At 41.9% G+C, this 14,456-nt stretch overlaps 1 protein-coding gene across 15 annotated transcripts; it reads right to left on the minus strand.

The window, feature by feature from the left end:
- Window positions 1-955: 955 nt before the first annotated feature.
- Window positions 956-4,238, minus strand: LOC120673669 (very-long-chain aldehyde decarbonylase GL1-10-like). 15 transcript variants are annotated; one of them, XM_039954622.1, is made up of 8 exons: window positions 3,717-4,215; window positions 2,775-3,100; window positions 2,491-2,638; window positions 2,041-2,098; window positions 1,856-1,920; window positions 1,362-1,394; window positions 1,152-1,247; window positions 956-1,072 (listed from the first exon to the last, which is right to left on the minus strand). In XM_039954622.1, the coding sequence occupies exons 1-7, from the start codon at window positions 4,044-4,046 to the stop codon at window positions 1,176-1,178; spliced, it is 1,032 nt and encodes a 343-aa protein (XP_039810556.1). In that variant the 5' UTR covers window positions 4,047-4,215; the 3' UTR covers window positions 956-1,072; window positions 1,152-1,175. The 15 variants fall into 15 exon arrangements, 11 of the variants coding, with proteins under 11 accessions (XP_039810556.1, XP_039810555.1, XP_039810557.1 ...); XM_039954621.1 differs by having other exon boundaries at window positions 1,156-1,247; window positions 3,717-4,214; XR_005674729.1 differs by lacking the exon at window positions 1,856-1,920 and having other exon boundaries at window positions 3,717-4,213.
- Window positions 4,239-14,456: the final 10,218 nt, after the last annotated feature.

Genomic DNA, 14,456 nt, shown 5'->3' on the forward strand with positions numbered 1-14,456 from the left:
TCCAAAAAATGACTATGTTACCCCTAATTACTTCTATCAATTGTGATTGAAAACCGTGTTATTTATTTGGTTTTTTGGATCCTCAATAAATACATATGCATTGGAACTAGAAAAGTAACATCTACTAAATATTTGATTGGCTCTATGTGTTCTTCTATGCAATGCTTTCTTGGTACTTGATATTGCTTTAATTAGATGAATCTCATACAATCTAAAACTACACTCTTTGTGGATAAAATTTGAAGTCTAAAACTACACTTATTTTGGAACGGAGGGAGTATGTTGCATTATTGTGGTGTTTTACGGGAACCGAAGTCCAGTTAACGCTTTCAGCGAAAACTAGTGTAATTCATTTCTTAGTGCGGGTACAAAGTAAATACATTTCGGATGATACATTCTGAAAAAGAAAACTAGAGATAGGTCACGGATGTTGGTTTGGATAAATTTATTGAGTTACATGGACCAACCAATTCAACCTAAAAGCTTAAACTGATGAGAAGAAGTGGGCAATTCACTTATACTTCAACACTTCCTGTCACGCGCAGGTTCCCTTAGATCTCAAACATGAAAATTAGGAGTCGGCTACAATTATTTTATTTAATCGTGCCCGCTAGAATTCGAACTCGAGACCTTACTGTATTGACTTCCATGCACCAATGTGGAAATTATCGGGACGGCATATTGCGATGGTATAACCTCTAGTGTCGTCTAGACTTCCATTATATAGTCCCGGCTAATACTAGTTCTAACTAATTAGAAGTAGAGTCCTCAGATAAACCAACGAGACATATTAATATTATAATATTATTATCGTTCTCTATTATTACTCATACTCTAACAAAGAGGCTGTTCGGCTGATATGATGAATAGTGTTCGGCTGGTAGAATGAATAGTATTATATGAGAGGAAATAAGCAGAGACAAGCCGAGAACCGATCAGCCGAACAGGCTCAAAGTTGACGCAATATTCTCTTACATATACATAAATTATACAAACTATATTTATTATTGCCAGATACAGAACAGTAGAGATATTACAAGTGTACATTTGTTCGTCCATCAATCAAGAGCCTCTGCAGTAAATAGAGATTTTTTATTTGTAGATCTCCCATCCGAACAAAACCGGTAATAATAGTAACAAACTATTTATACCCACTGTTTAGGAACAAAAGTATCTCAGTCCTGAACGGTGTTGAATGCAGTGCTGCCTCCTTTCTTCTCCACATTATTTTCTTCCAGACTCTTGAGCTATATATTCCATAGAGAAGTTCAATACAAAACAGAAAATAAACATCAGGCACATGTTTGAAAACAACGACCATGATAAGGGAAAAGGCAAATATGTAAAAAAGACACTGGTACCTTCGCTTGCTTTAACTTGTGGTATCTGTAGCCCTGAAATAAACAAAATAATAAAATATAGGCATTGTGAGAGGGACAGTAGTATGGAGCAAATATATAATAAATACGCATAGTTACATTTCATTGGACATAGAAGAAAAATTCTATGTGGATTTATCTTATAGAGAACTTTCTACATATTGTAATTTTAGGCGTCTCCTTATCTTATTTGGTAACACATTGCTATCGGTTTGATCTCTTTCTTGTTTGGTAGCATGCTGCTATCTGATATGTCGAGGACACTTGGCACAATATGCATGGCTACACTAAAGGATCACATCTTTGAAACCACAGTCTATTTGGTCTATAGTTTGGTATTTAGCTTGTTGTCTGTATCAGTATCACTGTGCTCTAGCTACTTTTGAGGCCTACGTATAAATTTGAGACCTATAGATGTTGTCTTAAGAACTAGTAATTTCAGAATCTTTTTTGTTGTAACACTACAAGTAACTTACTAAATACTTGTTCTGAGCCACTTCTAGGAAAATAGTGTAACAACTCCTTCGTGAGAAGGCAACATCTGTTGTACGTAAAAGTTAGTTATTAGTAACTACTTAGAGCAAAAACAACATTGAAAAGGTAGAGTACCAAGTTGCTCTTTTGAAAGAGCCACTCTAAAGGAAAGTAGGTAGCGACTTACATTTTCGAAGAAAAACACAAAGATGAACCAATTCACACACATCAGATGGACGCGATTTCTGTGTAAATAGAGCACTAACTTACAAGTGGGAGCATCTTTGCTGAGAGAAGGTACCTCAGATATAGAAACTTAATTAAGTCATGGAGACTGGGTAGTAACACCATGTTCATTGTATTATGTGGACATGTGGAAGCTTACTTCATTCAAACCAAACCATGTTAATTTGATCTTGATATTTCGTATGGTAATGTTGAGACTACCTACTATACAAGTCTAATTGCTTTTATAGTTTTTAGGAAGGCTTTTCATGGTTCCACATTGACCAATGGGTTTTGCATCTAGCAGATGTATATATATTCTCATCTTATAAAATAAATATAAACATTTTACTAATTAGTATTATTATATATCAACATAGTAATTACTACATATAAGAAATCATCAACTTACTTTGTCTGTCCTGTATATATAATCACAGTAGGTGAAAAGAGGAGCAAAGTTGCTCTGACTGCGCCCTCCTGCGTAGTGATGATAGTCATGGTATTCGGCGCCTCCATAGAAGGGAATCAACTTGGAAGGGCTGAATGGGAAGTGGTAGCTGCAAATTTCAACAAGTAGTTGGTCATGCATATGGGGTAAGCACCTCATATATATGAATGCAAAAGAAGCTAAGGTTAATTACTTAGATATACATATATATATATAGAAGACTGGGGTTGGCATAAGTTAATCACCCGCTGTGCGTGTTGATGCCCTCGATTAGGCGGATGCAGAACCAGAGCCATTGCGTGGTGATGTGGCATGGCACAATGACTGGGCCAGCCAAGGCGGGGATGGAAAGGAAGAGGTTCTCAGCCCAGTGGCTGTATGACATGGCGAAGCCTGTGGGAGCCGTAAACTCATGGTGGACGCGGTGGATCTTTTCGTAGCCCCACTGGGTGTGCAGAAGACGGTGGATCCAGTAGCTCAGGTAGTCCTCCATGAGAGAGTATACCACAAGCTGCGCAATTGTCTCCCTGACCGACGGCAACGGCAGTCCCATTCGAGTCCTCAGTATCTGCTACATACGTGCATAATGAACATGCATCAGCATCGCCTGGGATATGTATATGAAGTTATTAATAATTCAGTCGCGATACTAGCACACCAAATGAAAACGAGAGTTATGGTTATTGTAAGGGTTTCATTGAGCAGAGAACTTGTTCTGTGTGCAAGCTTAATTAGCTTGTCCATCCGATCCATCAGTAAAGAACTACTACCAATATTTGTGCGAGGGTTTTACGTGTACGTACGCCTTAATTTACTTAAAGATCTGGTCTGTGCCATCATAAAAAAACTTGACCCTGGGGAATGGCCCGAGGTTTGACATGAAAGATAAAAGTTTTTTCTTCCACAGGGTCGAGAAAAGACCACGAACCCCGGGTCCCCGGCTATTAGGACGTGCCACTCATGGCGAGGGCGCGCCTGTGGATGCGCATCACGCTGCAACCGTCAGTGTACTCCGTGAGCACCAGCATGCTGAACCTGAACCTGGACCTGGACCTGGGGTTCCACCACTGGTGGGCTGGCCGCGCACTGCAGGCCTTTGCCATCCGAGCTAACGCTCGGTCTCTGATGTGTGCCACCATGCATGTAAAAAAATACTTAATATATAGCTTAGCTGTATAGTAGACGACCTTGACAGCGGCAGGGTAGGAGACGAGCTGGAAGCCGACGGCGAGGGGAAAGAAGCACGCCGCTTCCATGTAGCAGCGGAGGGAGGCCGCCAGCGGCAGCCGTACCCGGGGCTGCAGCTTGTACGGCAGCACGATGGAGGGAGCAAACTGCTCGAGGACCACGAGGGGCAGCGGCGTGATCGTGTAGATGACGAAGAGGATAAATGTGGTGTGGCAGTGGAGCCAGGAATCTGGCATCGCCGCCGAGTACTGGTACCACGCAGCCTCCGCCCATGTCATGGCGCGCCCCAGCGCCGCCTCCGCCTCCGCCGTGGTTGCGTAGGGGATCATCTGGTCCGATCGATCCTCAGGCTAGCCACCTAGCTATCTACCCGTACGTGCAAGCTCCTTACCGCGCGCTTCTCTTCTCGCTCCGCTTCTGTCGTCTGGTGGCCGTGGAGGATGAAGCTCATGGCAGCTCGGGGTCCGGGGCTCTGTGCTCCTTTATTGCGGTTGGTCTCGGACACGTGGGTATACAAGTGAACAACAAGGTGAAATTACATGGCAGAAGCATTATCTTGATCTTAAGAAAAGAACAATTTTTCAGAAATGGAGAATGGAAAAAGCGTGGAATTGTGGAAAATTACATGCATGACAGGGACATTTGAACTAATTAAATAGTAACTTGGTAATATGCACATATAATTTATACATAGATACAAAAACATCTGGAATAATCTTGAAAGAATCTTTGGATGTCGCCTATAGGGGTGAATAGGCGTTCTAAAATTTCTGCAAATTACATCACTTAAACAGAAATCAGTACACAGACATGTCAGACCGGTCCAATACTTGACCGCAGAAACAAAGTAGGCAACCGGTCAGACCGGTCCTGTACAGAACCTGCACACAATCAGAGTTTATCCCCAGGGTTCACCTAACCGACCGGTCTCCGGTAACCGCCGGGCTCCGGTTCCGGTTTACCGGACCGGTTGCACCGGTTACCGGTAGAAACCGGTCAAATTCAAATTTAAATTCAAAAAACTCAGTTCAACCGGTTCGTACCGGTATACCAACAAGTTAGACCGGTTTACCGATCGGTTTGACCGGTTTACCGGCCGGTTTGACCGGTTTGAATTCAAATCCAAATTTAAAATCGCATGTGTAACCGGTATACCGGCCGGTTAGACCAGTTTACCGGCCGGTTTGACCGGTTTACCAAGTGGGCCTTAATGGGCCGTCTCATTTTTTTCATTTTCTTTTTTGTTTTAACTTTAAATGCCCGAAAAGTATGTTAAACAAACGAATTTTTGAGAAAATTTGACACCATTAGATTCTTCGCACCTTGAAGTATTTTTAGGATTTTTTTAGGAATTTTTCATTTTTTAATTCAAATTTGAATTTTGAATTTGGGCCGGTTTGGTACCGGCCCAAGCCGGAACCGGACCGGATCGGTTTGACCGGTAACCAGTCAAACCGGACCGGTTCCCACCGGTAAGGGGAACCTTGTTTATCCCCTCTTTGACTCTAGCGCAATTACAACTTGGTGTAGTGCCTCTACAGGTGATATCAAATATATTTCTAGTCCCTTCACACACAGAAACAACACAACCAAGTAGATCAAAGCGGAAGCACAAAATAAAGCTAGAGAAATGAGTAGTGAGGCAAACCATAAGGAGACACAAGGATTTGTTTTTCCGAAGTTTAGATTCACCAAAGTGAATCCTATGTCTCCATTGAGGAACTCGTTGGGCTTGAGTCTCTTGCAACTTGATCTCTTGAGTTGGGTCTTTTTCAACCACTCCTCCTTTCCACTATCTTGATCTTTTCCACCAAGGGGGTAAGATCATGCCCGCACAGACTTGCCGCTGCTCACCACACCGTCGGGAGCTAACTGGCGACGCCTAGCCATCTAGGAGGCTCACCTCCAAGAGTAACAAATGCAAATTTGAATCTTTGATGGAACCAAGAGTGCTCAAGCTATGGATGCTCTCAGCTGCTTGAATTGCAGCTCTCACAATGGTCACTTTGCTCACACACACTCAATCTCTCAACCCAATCTAAGGATATGCAATCTATTTAGCACAACTCACAAAGAGTGTTAGGGAGAGCTAGCTGGTCAAGAAATCGCCTCAAGAAGCTCAGAAATATCCAAGGAACCAGCAGCCCTTGCAAGAGAGAACCAAGGGGTATAAATACCCACCATTCAAAAACTAGGCATTAGAGCTGTCAGTGCAGACCGGTCAGGTCTTGAACTAGCCGTTACTTCCCCTGACCGGTCAGTCCGGTCCCCCAGACCGGTCAGACCGGTCAGGGCCAGAGAACCCTGAACCACTGTTATAAGACTCCACTTGATTAACCAAGTCAAGACTTGATCATTCAATTATTTCTAAGTTAGTTCTCAGAGGTTTTCTCTCAGGATCCTCACATGGGTGATCTATGAGCACTTTTGACCGAGTCAAATAATCAATGTTGCATTCCTCTTGATAGTACGGTATACCTATACTCAAGATTAAATATAAACAACAATTCAATCACTTGAGCCTTGAATCACTTTAGTCTTGCCATACTTTTACTTTGTCAATCTTGGGATTTCAACATTGCATTCTCTTTTTTTGAGCAAATCCATACTTGAGCTAGTGACTTAGGAATTCCATCTCTAAGGAAATATGTCCTTGAATCCAAGTCACTCCATAATAGATTTGATGCATTGCATTGCTTCACCCAATCAAGGTTTAGATATGATACTTCGAAAACCCCACGGATGCTAATAACTTCACCCTAGCAATTCGCACATGGTAAGCCGTCGCTTCACCAAAGCTTGGTTAGTCCCTCGCACTAGTCATCTCGGTTGATTTCTTCATCACTTACCCTTGCCACATTGAGTTAAGCTTTGCACATCAACAATGAATTCCATTTGAACTTTCTATTTGATTGCTTGCGCTTGATCTCATATATAATACTCCATATCTCAAGTTTCCTCCAAACATCAATGACTTGAATAAGAAATAATCTCATACATGTGTCTTGCTTTGCAATCATTCTTTCAATCAAATATTTCTCAATTTATGCCAAGCCATATAAAGAAACCACTTAATGTCATTGCATGAACACTTGTTTCTTGTTTCTCTTCACAACATACTTGTCTTTCACTAATATTTGCCTTTTATTTGATTCCATATCACATGAGCTAATGACAATAATTGATTTGCAAATAAATCCCTGCTCATAACAACTTCAATAATATAGTTAGTTCTTTAATCATGTTGTCAATCAACTCACCAAAACCCATAAGGGTCTAGATGCACTTACAAATCTATCGTTGGTGAATTTTGTAGAAGATCATATCTAGTACAGGCGGTATTCTGGCCACCACAATAATCCTATAATCAGCAAAATATGTTTCATCTTTACGTGGTAGCTAGAAGATGTCATAAAGTAAGAAAACCAAAAACGTACAACTAGCTCCCAACTACACGTCCATGGACCACACCATTTGCTTGTCCTATAAGATGTCAGTCACTACTAGAAAACAGGCCTTGGGAACCGGCTGAGAAAGGCCAAAGGCACCGGTTTACCAACCGGTGCCCCGCAACCGCGACCATTGGCCTCTAGTTAAGACACCGGGTTTTTTCAACCGGTGCCTTATGCTTCCATTGGTACCAGTTGGAAATACCAGCCGGTACCAAAGAGGCTTCCACGCTGACATAAGGTGGCAACCCCTTTGGTACCGGTTGGTATTTCCAACCGGTAACAATGACCTTTTCCCTTTTTTCCCAAATCCAGTTTTGTTTGTTATATTTATTACTGTTTATTCTTTTATAATTACTAAACGCACTCAAGCTCTACAGTACTCTATGTTCATTGGTTGTTCGTGTTCGTTTTCAGAGAATATTTGAAACTAACTAAAAGTGAAATGCGAGCATATAATTAAGCTAATTAGATGAACTAATATATTTACAAATTTACAAACATCAAGGCATAATGTTTAAAAATATTATCAAATGTACAAGTCATGTTAGCCGTCCAACTACTAGTCCGCTCAGGATGTCGATGGAAGTCCTCTATAGATGTGACCGTCATGGTAGAACTCGCCTCTAGGATCCAAGATCTCATTCAAAATGAATCCGGCGAGCTACTCACACATGGCGTTGATCCGATCAGTAGAGTAACATTCATCCCCCATTCTAGATATCTATCATTTAGGAAAAAAACATTAACATTATGTGTGTTAGTACAATTATGAAAATATACTAGTGAACGGTTTGGACGTACTCTCGTTTCTTCATCAGTAGCCTTCCCGCATGGAGTCATGATGTGCAAGTAGTCGCATACGTAGTACCCGCACCAATCAGTTCCTTGTTGTTGTCTTGCACACTTAAGGAGAAACAAATAAATTACTCAATTTAGAACAATTTGGGATTATATACTTAACTAGACAAATCTTTATGAATGAACATACCGGATAATCCATGTTAACGTTCAGTTCGGGCCTCCATTGACCACGTCCTTCGTTATTTTTCACAAATTTTTTCCAAACCCTGCGCTCAAAGTTAAGTTTGATATTCAGGAATTATTATTAACAGAAAAAGGATTTGATTGTGCAACCTGAACTTACCTGTTCAAGGGGTCTATGATATGTTGGATTGCGGACTTTGGATTTCTCATTGAGTCAAAGACTATAAGATTGCCGGTCTCTACGAAAAGTATAAGTAAAATCCAATTATAACTGCAGATATAGATAGGATATATACATAAATGTATTAGACAACTTAGTATTTATTTAGTAATATAACAGAGGTTTGAGTCGATCAAGGCTTACCCAAAGTTGTATGGTATGAATATATTGGATTTATAACTTTGCCTAGTCAACAAATCGTACATGTTTTGGCACGTTTCCTTGTATCTTTCGTTGATCAATTTCTGGTTGACTAGAAAAGGAGACATGAAGCCGATCTGATGGTGCCATCCATGTTTTCGGCTTCTTTGGGTCTCCTGTCTAAATGATGCAATAGAAATTTTATAATGCACACATATAATTATGTTCTTGTTAACAAAAAGTATTAATGTAGAGGTAAGTGATACTTACAAAACCCAAATGGTGATGATAGAGGCGTCCAGGGCTTGTCGATGGTAAATGTGATATAAATTTTGGAAGTACACCCAGAAGTCGTCCTCCCCGCGGAAGAAATCATGGTCACGATACTTGACTCCAAACATTTTCCCTTCGTCTTTCGCCATTCGCAGGTACCATCTATGCAAATTGAACATCTGCGTGCCTAGACTTTTCTCCTCTTACTCAGTGACAAAAGATTTTCCATGCCGGAATGGAGTAATAGTGCGAGCGACAGGGATTTTTGCCTCCACATGCCCCGTTGCCTCCTCTAGCGTTAATCCAGTTTCAGAAAGAAATATTGCGGCCTGTAGGTCCGCCTGGAGTTGTACGTCCGTCGGGTGTAGGAGTGGCAACCCTGGCACCCGGAGGGGCTCGATTTCTTTTTGTTGTGTGCCAAGCTGAGGAATGGTCTTGCCACATTTTTTCTTCAGATTTCTCACCTTGTGTGCCTTTGTCAGAGTACGATCATAGTCCGAGGGTAAGCTTTTCGATTTTGGTGGGTTGTCTAGGTTTGCGAGAAGCTTTTTCCCTAGTTCTAGAGGTACCTTTTCCCTTGGCGGGGGGACTTTATGCTTCAATTGTTCTTTTATATATCGAGCAGTCTCCTCTTCCAACTCCTCAACGGTTTTCTCGTAGGTTAATTGTCTTTCGACCGTTTTCTGCTTCTTCTTTGAGGGTCCAGCCGCTGGGAGGGATGCTGTCTTTTTCTTTCCCTTTTCTGGTGTAGGAGGAGTTGGAGTACTCGTGGCCCTTTGCGCCGGCGGAGACGGTGGTGAAGGAGGTGGTAGTGGGGACGGCGGTGAGGTAGGCCGCGGAGACGGGCGATCGGTCTGCACGGGAGCCGTTGTGCTTGCAGTAAGTTTGATGTCGGCCTTGCGCCATAGAACGACCCCGTGCAGTGCGTCTCCCAATATCTTCTCTCCATCCCCTCCAACGAAGTCGAGCTCAAGAACCTCATTGTTTCCAACTATCTACTCGACTGTGACGGAGGTGTAGCAAGGAGGTATCGGCCTTCCATGAATTGTAGTAGAAGGATTCAGGGGCAGGGCTGACCCGTATGCAAAATAATTCTAAATACTACATGATAAATCATTTAGGTGCATAACTAATAATTTTAATTGCATAATAAATCAAATAATTGCATAATAAATCATTTAATTGTCCAATAAATCAATTCATTGCATAAGAAATCTAATAATGTTCACAGAAAATATTACAAGACATAATCATTCAACTAAGGGAATATGAACGATGGTTTGCTTTACAATCGTCCCTTCATTATGATCATGACGTGCGTACGGAGCCTCCTCTTCGGCTAAAAGAATACTTGTGTCAACTTCCACTGCGAACGGAGTCATATCTTCAACCTTATTGTATTCTTCTTCATCTGTGATATCGTCGACTCCCACAATTTTTCTTTTTCCTGCCAGAACAATATGGCGCTTTGCCTCATCTCCGGCACCTACAAAACTTGATTTATTCCTAGACTTGTCCTTTCTCGTTTTGCTAGACATGTCCTGCACATAGAAAACTTGAGTGACATCTTTAGCTAGGACGAATGGTTCGTCTCGATAGCCAAGCTCTTTGAGGTCTACCGTTGTCATTCCGTACTCGTCGATATCGACACCTTTTCCAGTGAGTTTAACCCATTGACAACGAAATAGAGGTATCTTCAACGGCCCATAGTCGAGTTCCCAGATCTCTTCAATGTAACCAAAATATGAGTTCATTTGGCCACTAGAGTCGGTGGCATCTATACGAACACCACTATTTTGATTGGTGCTCTTGTTATCTTGGGCTCTTGTATAAAATGTGTAACCATTAATTTCACATCCTTGGTACATCAGGATTGAATTTCCCGGACCCCTGGCCAGCCAAGCTAGCTGCTCATAAATTTGATCGTTGGCCATGACTTCCTTCTGCAACCAGGTGGCGAATGTGTCGTTATGATGTTTTGTAATCCATGTCTCAGACTTCAAAAGGTATATACTTCGCACAATGTGCATGTGCTCCTCCATGTATGGAGCCATCAAGGCTGATTGTTGCAGAACTGTGAGATGTGCTTTGCTCAACGTGGCATGATCTGTGGCATTTACTGATTTTCTTCCAAGTGTGCCCTTTCCAATCAGCCGCCCCTCATGACGTGATACTGGAATCCCAATTGGGCAGAGTTCTTCCACATAGTCAACACAAAATTCAATGACCTCCTCTGTGACGTAACTCTTCGCAATGCTTCCTTCTGGACGAGCCCGATTACGAACGTATTTCTTTAGTACTGCAAAGTATCGTTCAAAAGGGAACATATTATGAAGGAAAACAGGACCGAGAATACCAATCTCTTTGACCAGGTGAACTAGAAGATGTGTCATAATATTGAAAAATGATGGAGGAAATATCATTTCAAGACTGACTAAACTTTGGACAACATCCTCTTGTAGCCTGCTTAAACTCGATGGATCGATTGCCTTCTAAGAAATTGTGTTAAGAAATGCGCATAGATTTATGATTGTTGCTCGAACATTAGCTGGTAGAATACCTCTAAGTGCAATTGGAATCAATTGCGTCATCAACACGTGACAGTCATGGGACTTTACGTGTGCGAATTTCTTCTCTTTCAAGTTTAGTAGCCTCTTTATATTCGAAGAGTAGCCTGATGGGACCTTGATACTGTTCAAACAGTCGAACATACTTTGCTTCTCTTCCTTACTAAGAGTGTAGCACGCAGGACCTAGATAATGACGTCCTTTATCCCTTTTTTTCTGGATGTAGGGCGGCCCGTTATTTCATACGTTGAAGATCTTGCCGCGCTTCCAATGTATCCTTTGCCTTACCGTAGACACCAAGGAAACCTAGAAGGTTCACACAAAGATTTTTTGTTAGGTGCATCACATCAATTGCGTGGCGGACGTCTAAGACTTCCCAATAAGGTAACTCCCAAAAAATACTCTTCTTCTTCCACATAGGTGCACGTCCGTCATCACTCTGCACTGATTTGCTGTTGGGTCCTTTTCCGAATACTACTTTTATATCTTTGACCATTTCAAACACCATTTTCCCACAACGGTGCCTAGGTTTGGTACGATGATCTGCCTTTCCATCGTAATGAGCATGCCTCCTCCTTAATGGGTGCTTGATCGGAAGAAATCGACGATGACCCATATACACGATCTTCCTACAGTGCTTGAGGTACATGTTGTCAGTTTCTTCTAAACAATGGGTGCATGCCCTATAACCCTTATTGGATTGTCCGGAGAGGTTACTTAGTGTTGGCCAATCGTTGGTGGTACGAAAATCAATGCACGCAGGTTAAAATGATCCTCTACGTGCGCATCCCACATACGAACACCCTCATCTTTCCACAACAATAGAAGATCCTCAATTAGTGGTTTCAGATACACATCTATATCGTTACCGGGTTGCTTCGGGCCGGGGATAAGCATCGGCATCATAATGAATTTCCGCTTCATACACAACCAGGGAGGAAGGTTGTATATACATAGTGTCACAGGCCAGGTACTATGACCACTGCTCTGCTCACCGAAAGGATTCATGCCATCCGTACTTAAGCCGAACCTTATATTCCTCGCTTCATTTGCAAATGTTGGGAATGTTCTGTCCACTTTTCTCCACTGCGACCCATCAGCGGGGTGTCTCAACATATTGTCTTGCTTACGTTCTTCTTTGTGCCATCGCATCAATTTAGCATTCGTTTTGTTCATGAACAAATATTTCAGACGTGGTATTAGAGGAAAATACCACATCACCTTGGCAGGCACCCTCTTCTTGACACGCATCCCCTCAATGTCGCCTGGATCATCTCGAGGGATCTTATACCGGCATGCGTTGCATACAGGGTATGAATCCAAAATTTCATACTCACCTCGATATAGGATGCAGTCATTAGGACAAGCATGTATCTTCTGTGCCTCTAATCCTAAAGGACAAACAACTTTTTTTGCCTCGTATGTTGTCTCCGGAAAGGTGTTACCCTCAGGGATTAAGTTTTTTATAAGTTTCAGCAACTCCTCGAATCCCTTGTCAGACAAACCATTTGATGCCTTCCATTGCAACAATTCCAATGTGGTACCCAACTTCTTTTGGTCTTGTTTGCAATCAGGGTACAACAATGTTCTGTAGTCCTCCAACATATGCTTCAGATCTCTCGATTCCTTTTCTGTTTTGCAACCTTCCTCAGCTTCGCGCAGCATCTGACCAAGATCATCTTCTAAAACGTATCCTTCAGTATCTTCTTCAGTCTCACCCATTGCAGTGTCGTTGAAAAAAGAATTATAATTGGCTGCAAAGTCAGGAATCCTGTCCTCTTCTTCTACATTATTATCCAACACAATTCCTCTTTCGCCATGCTTGGTCCAAACATAGTAGTTCGGCATGAAACCACTATTGAACAAGTGACTATGGATGATTCTTGATGATGAGTAATCCTTCTCATTCTTGTGTTTCTCGGCCGCTTCTATGAATTCATGCACGCCATCAATGAACTCATTTGAACGCCGATCGGCCATGTACATCCATTGCCGACTCATCTAGGTCCACAATACATTTATATACATCATTGTAGTGTACAAATAGTTCATTCATACTATAATAAATTTGAATTCAAATATATAATTGATAATGCATATAATTATAATAAATATATACTATTCACTTATCAAATAAATTAAATGATAACTGCTTCTAAAAACCAATTACTAAGTTATGGAGAAAAATAACTAACCTTTTTTGAAAAAAACAAAAATTCGTCTCCCCTCCCCTCACTCAGCTGCCATGAACAATGAGTCCACGACAGCTTGGAGGGGGAGGGGTTGGGGTATTTATAGGCGTGACTCAAAGGCACCGGTTGGTGCTCAACAACCGGTGCCAAACAAAAGGCATAGGCACCGGTTGATGTTACCAACCGGTGCCTTTGTTGTGGGCACGTGGCGGCACCGGGCCATGGCAAAACCCGGTGCCATTGTCCACCCTTTAGGCACCGGTTGGTTCCACCAACCGGTACCTATTCCTCCTTGTTCTTTTGGAACCGGTTGGTGGCACTAACTGGTGCCTATATTGGGGTTTTGGTACCGGGTGATGCTTTAACCCGGTACCAAACTCCTTACCTTTGATCGCCGCTGGCCAAAGGTACCAGCTGCTTTTGCAACCGGTACTGATGCGTGGCATTAGTACCGGTTGCAACAGCAGCTGGTACCTTTGGCCAGGATCTTTGGCCTGTTTTTCTAGTAGTGAGTGTACATGGCCATGTGATGAGCATACCTGGCAACAACGACAAATGCTCAGATTTTGCATGCCTGAATTTTCTCAAAAAAAAAGAAATTTTGCATGCCTGATACTCACCGTACAATTCCAATGATATTTATTCTCCTATGAGTTTTACTCTTTCTTCTTTCACCCTTGGTACCAAAATTGCAGCGAGCGAGTATATGTGCATATCTGCAGCCAGATTAAATGTAGACATGTAGCCTGACAGCTACTTGATTCACACAAAATCAGCAAGTATACACGGTAAAATCAGCAAGTACCATATAAAAAGTTTTTTTTTGAGATTACTACCATATAAAAAGTTAACAGAATACCAAGCAGAAAAAAATCCGTCCAAAAATTAATAATTCAGTCACTGGTTCTAA

The sequence above is a fragment of the Panicum virgatum genome, chromosome 5N (assembly GCF_016808335.1).
Source record: "Panicum virgatum strain AP13 chromosome 5N, P.virgatum_v5, whole genome shotgun sequence".
Taxonomy (NCBI): Eukaryota; Viridiplantae; Streptophyta; class Magnoliopsida; order Poales; family Poaceae; genus Panicum; species Panicum virgatum.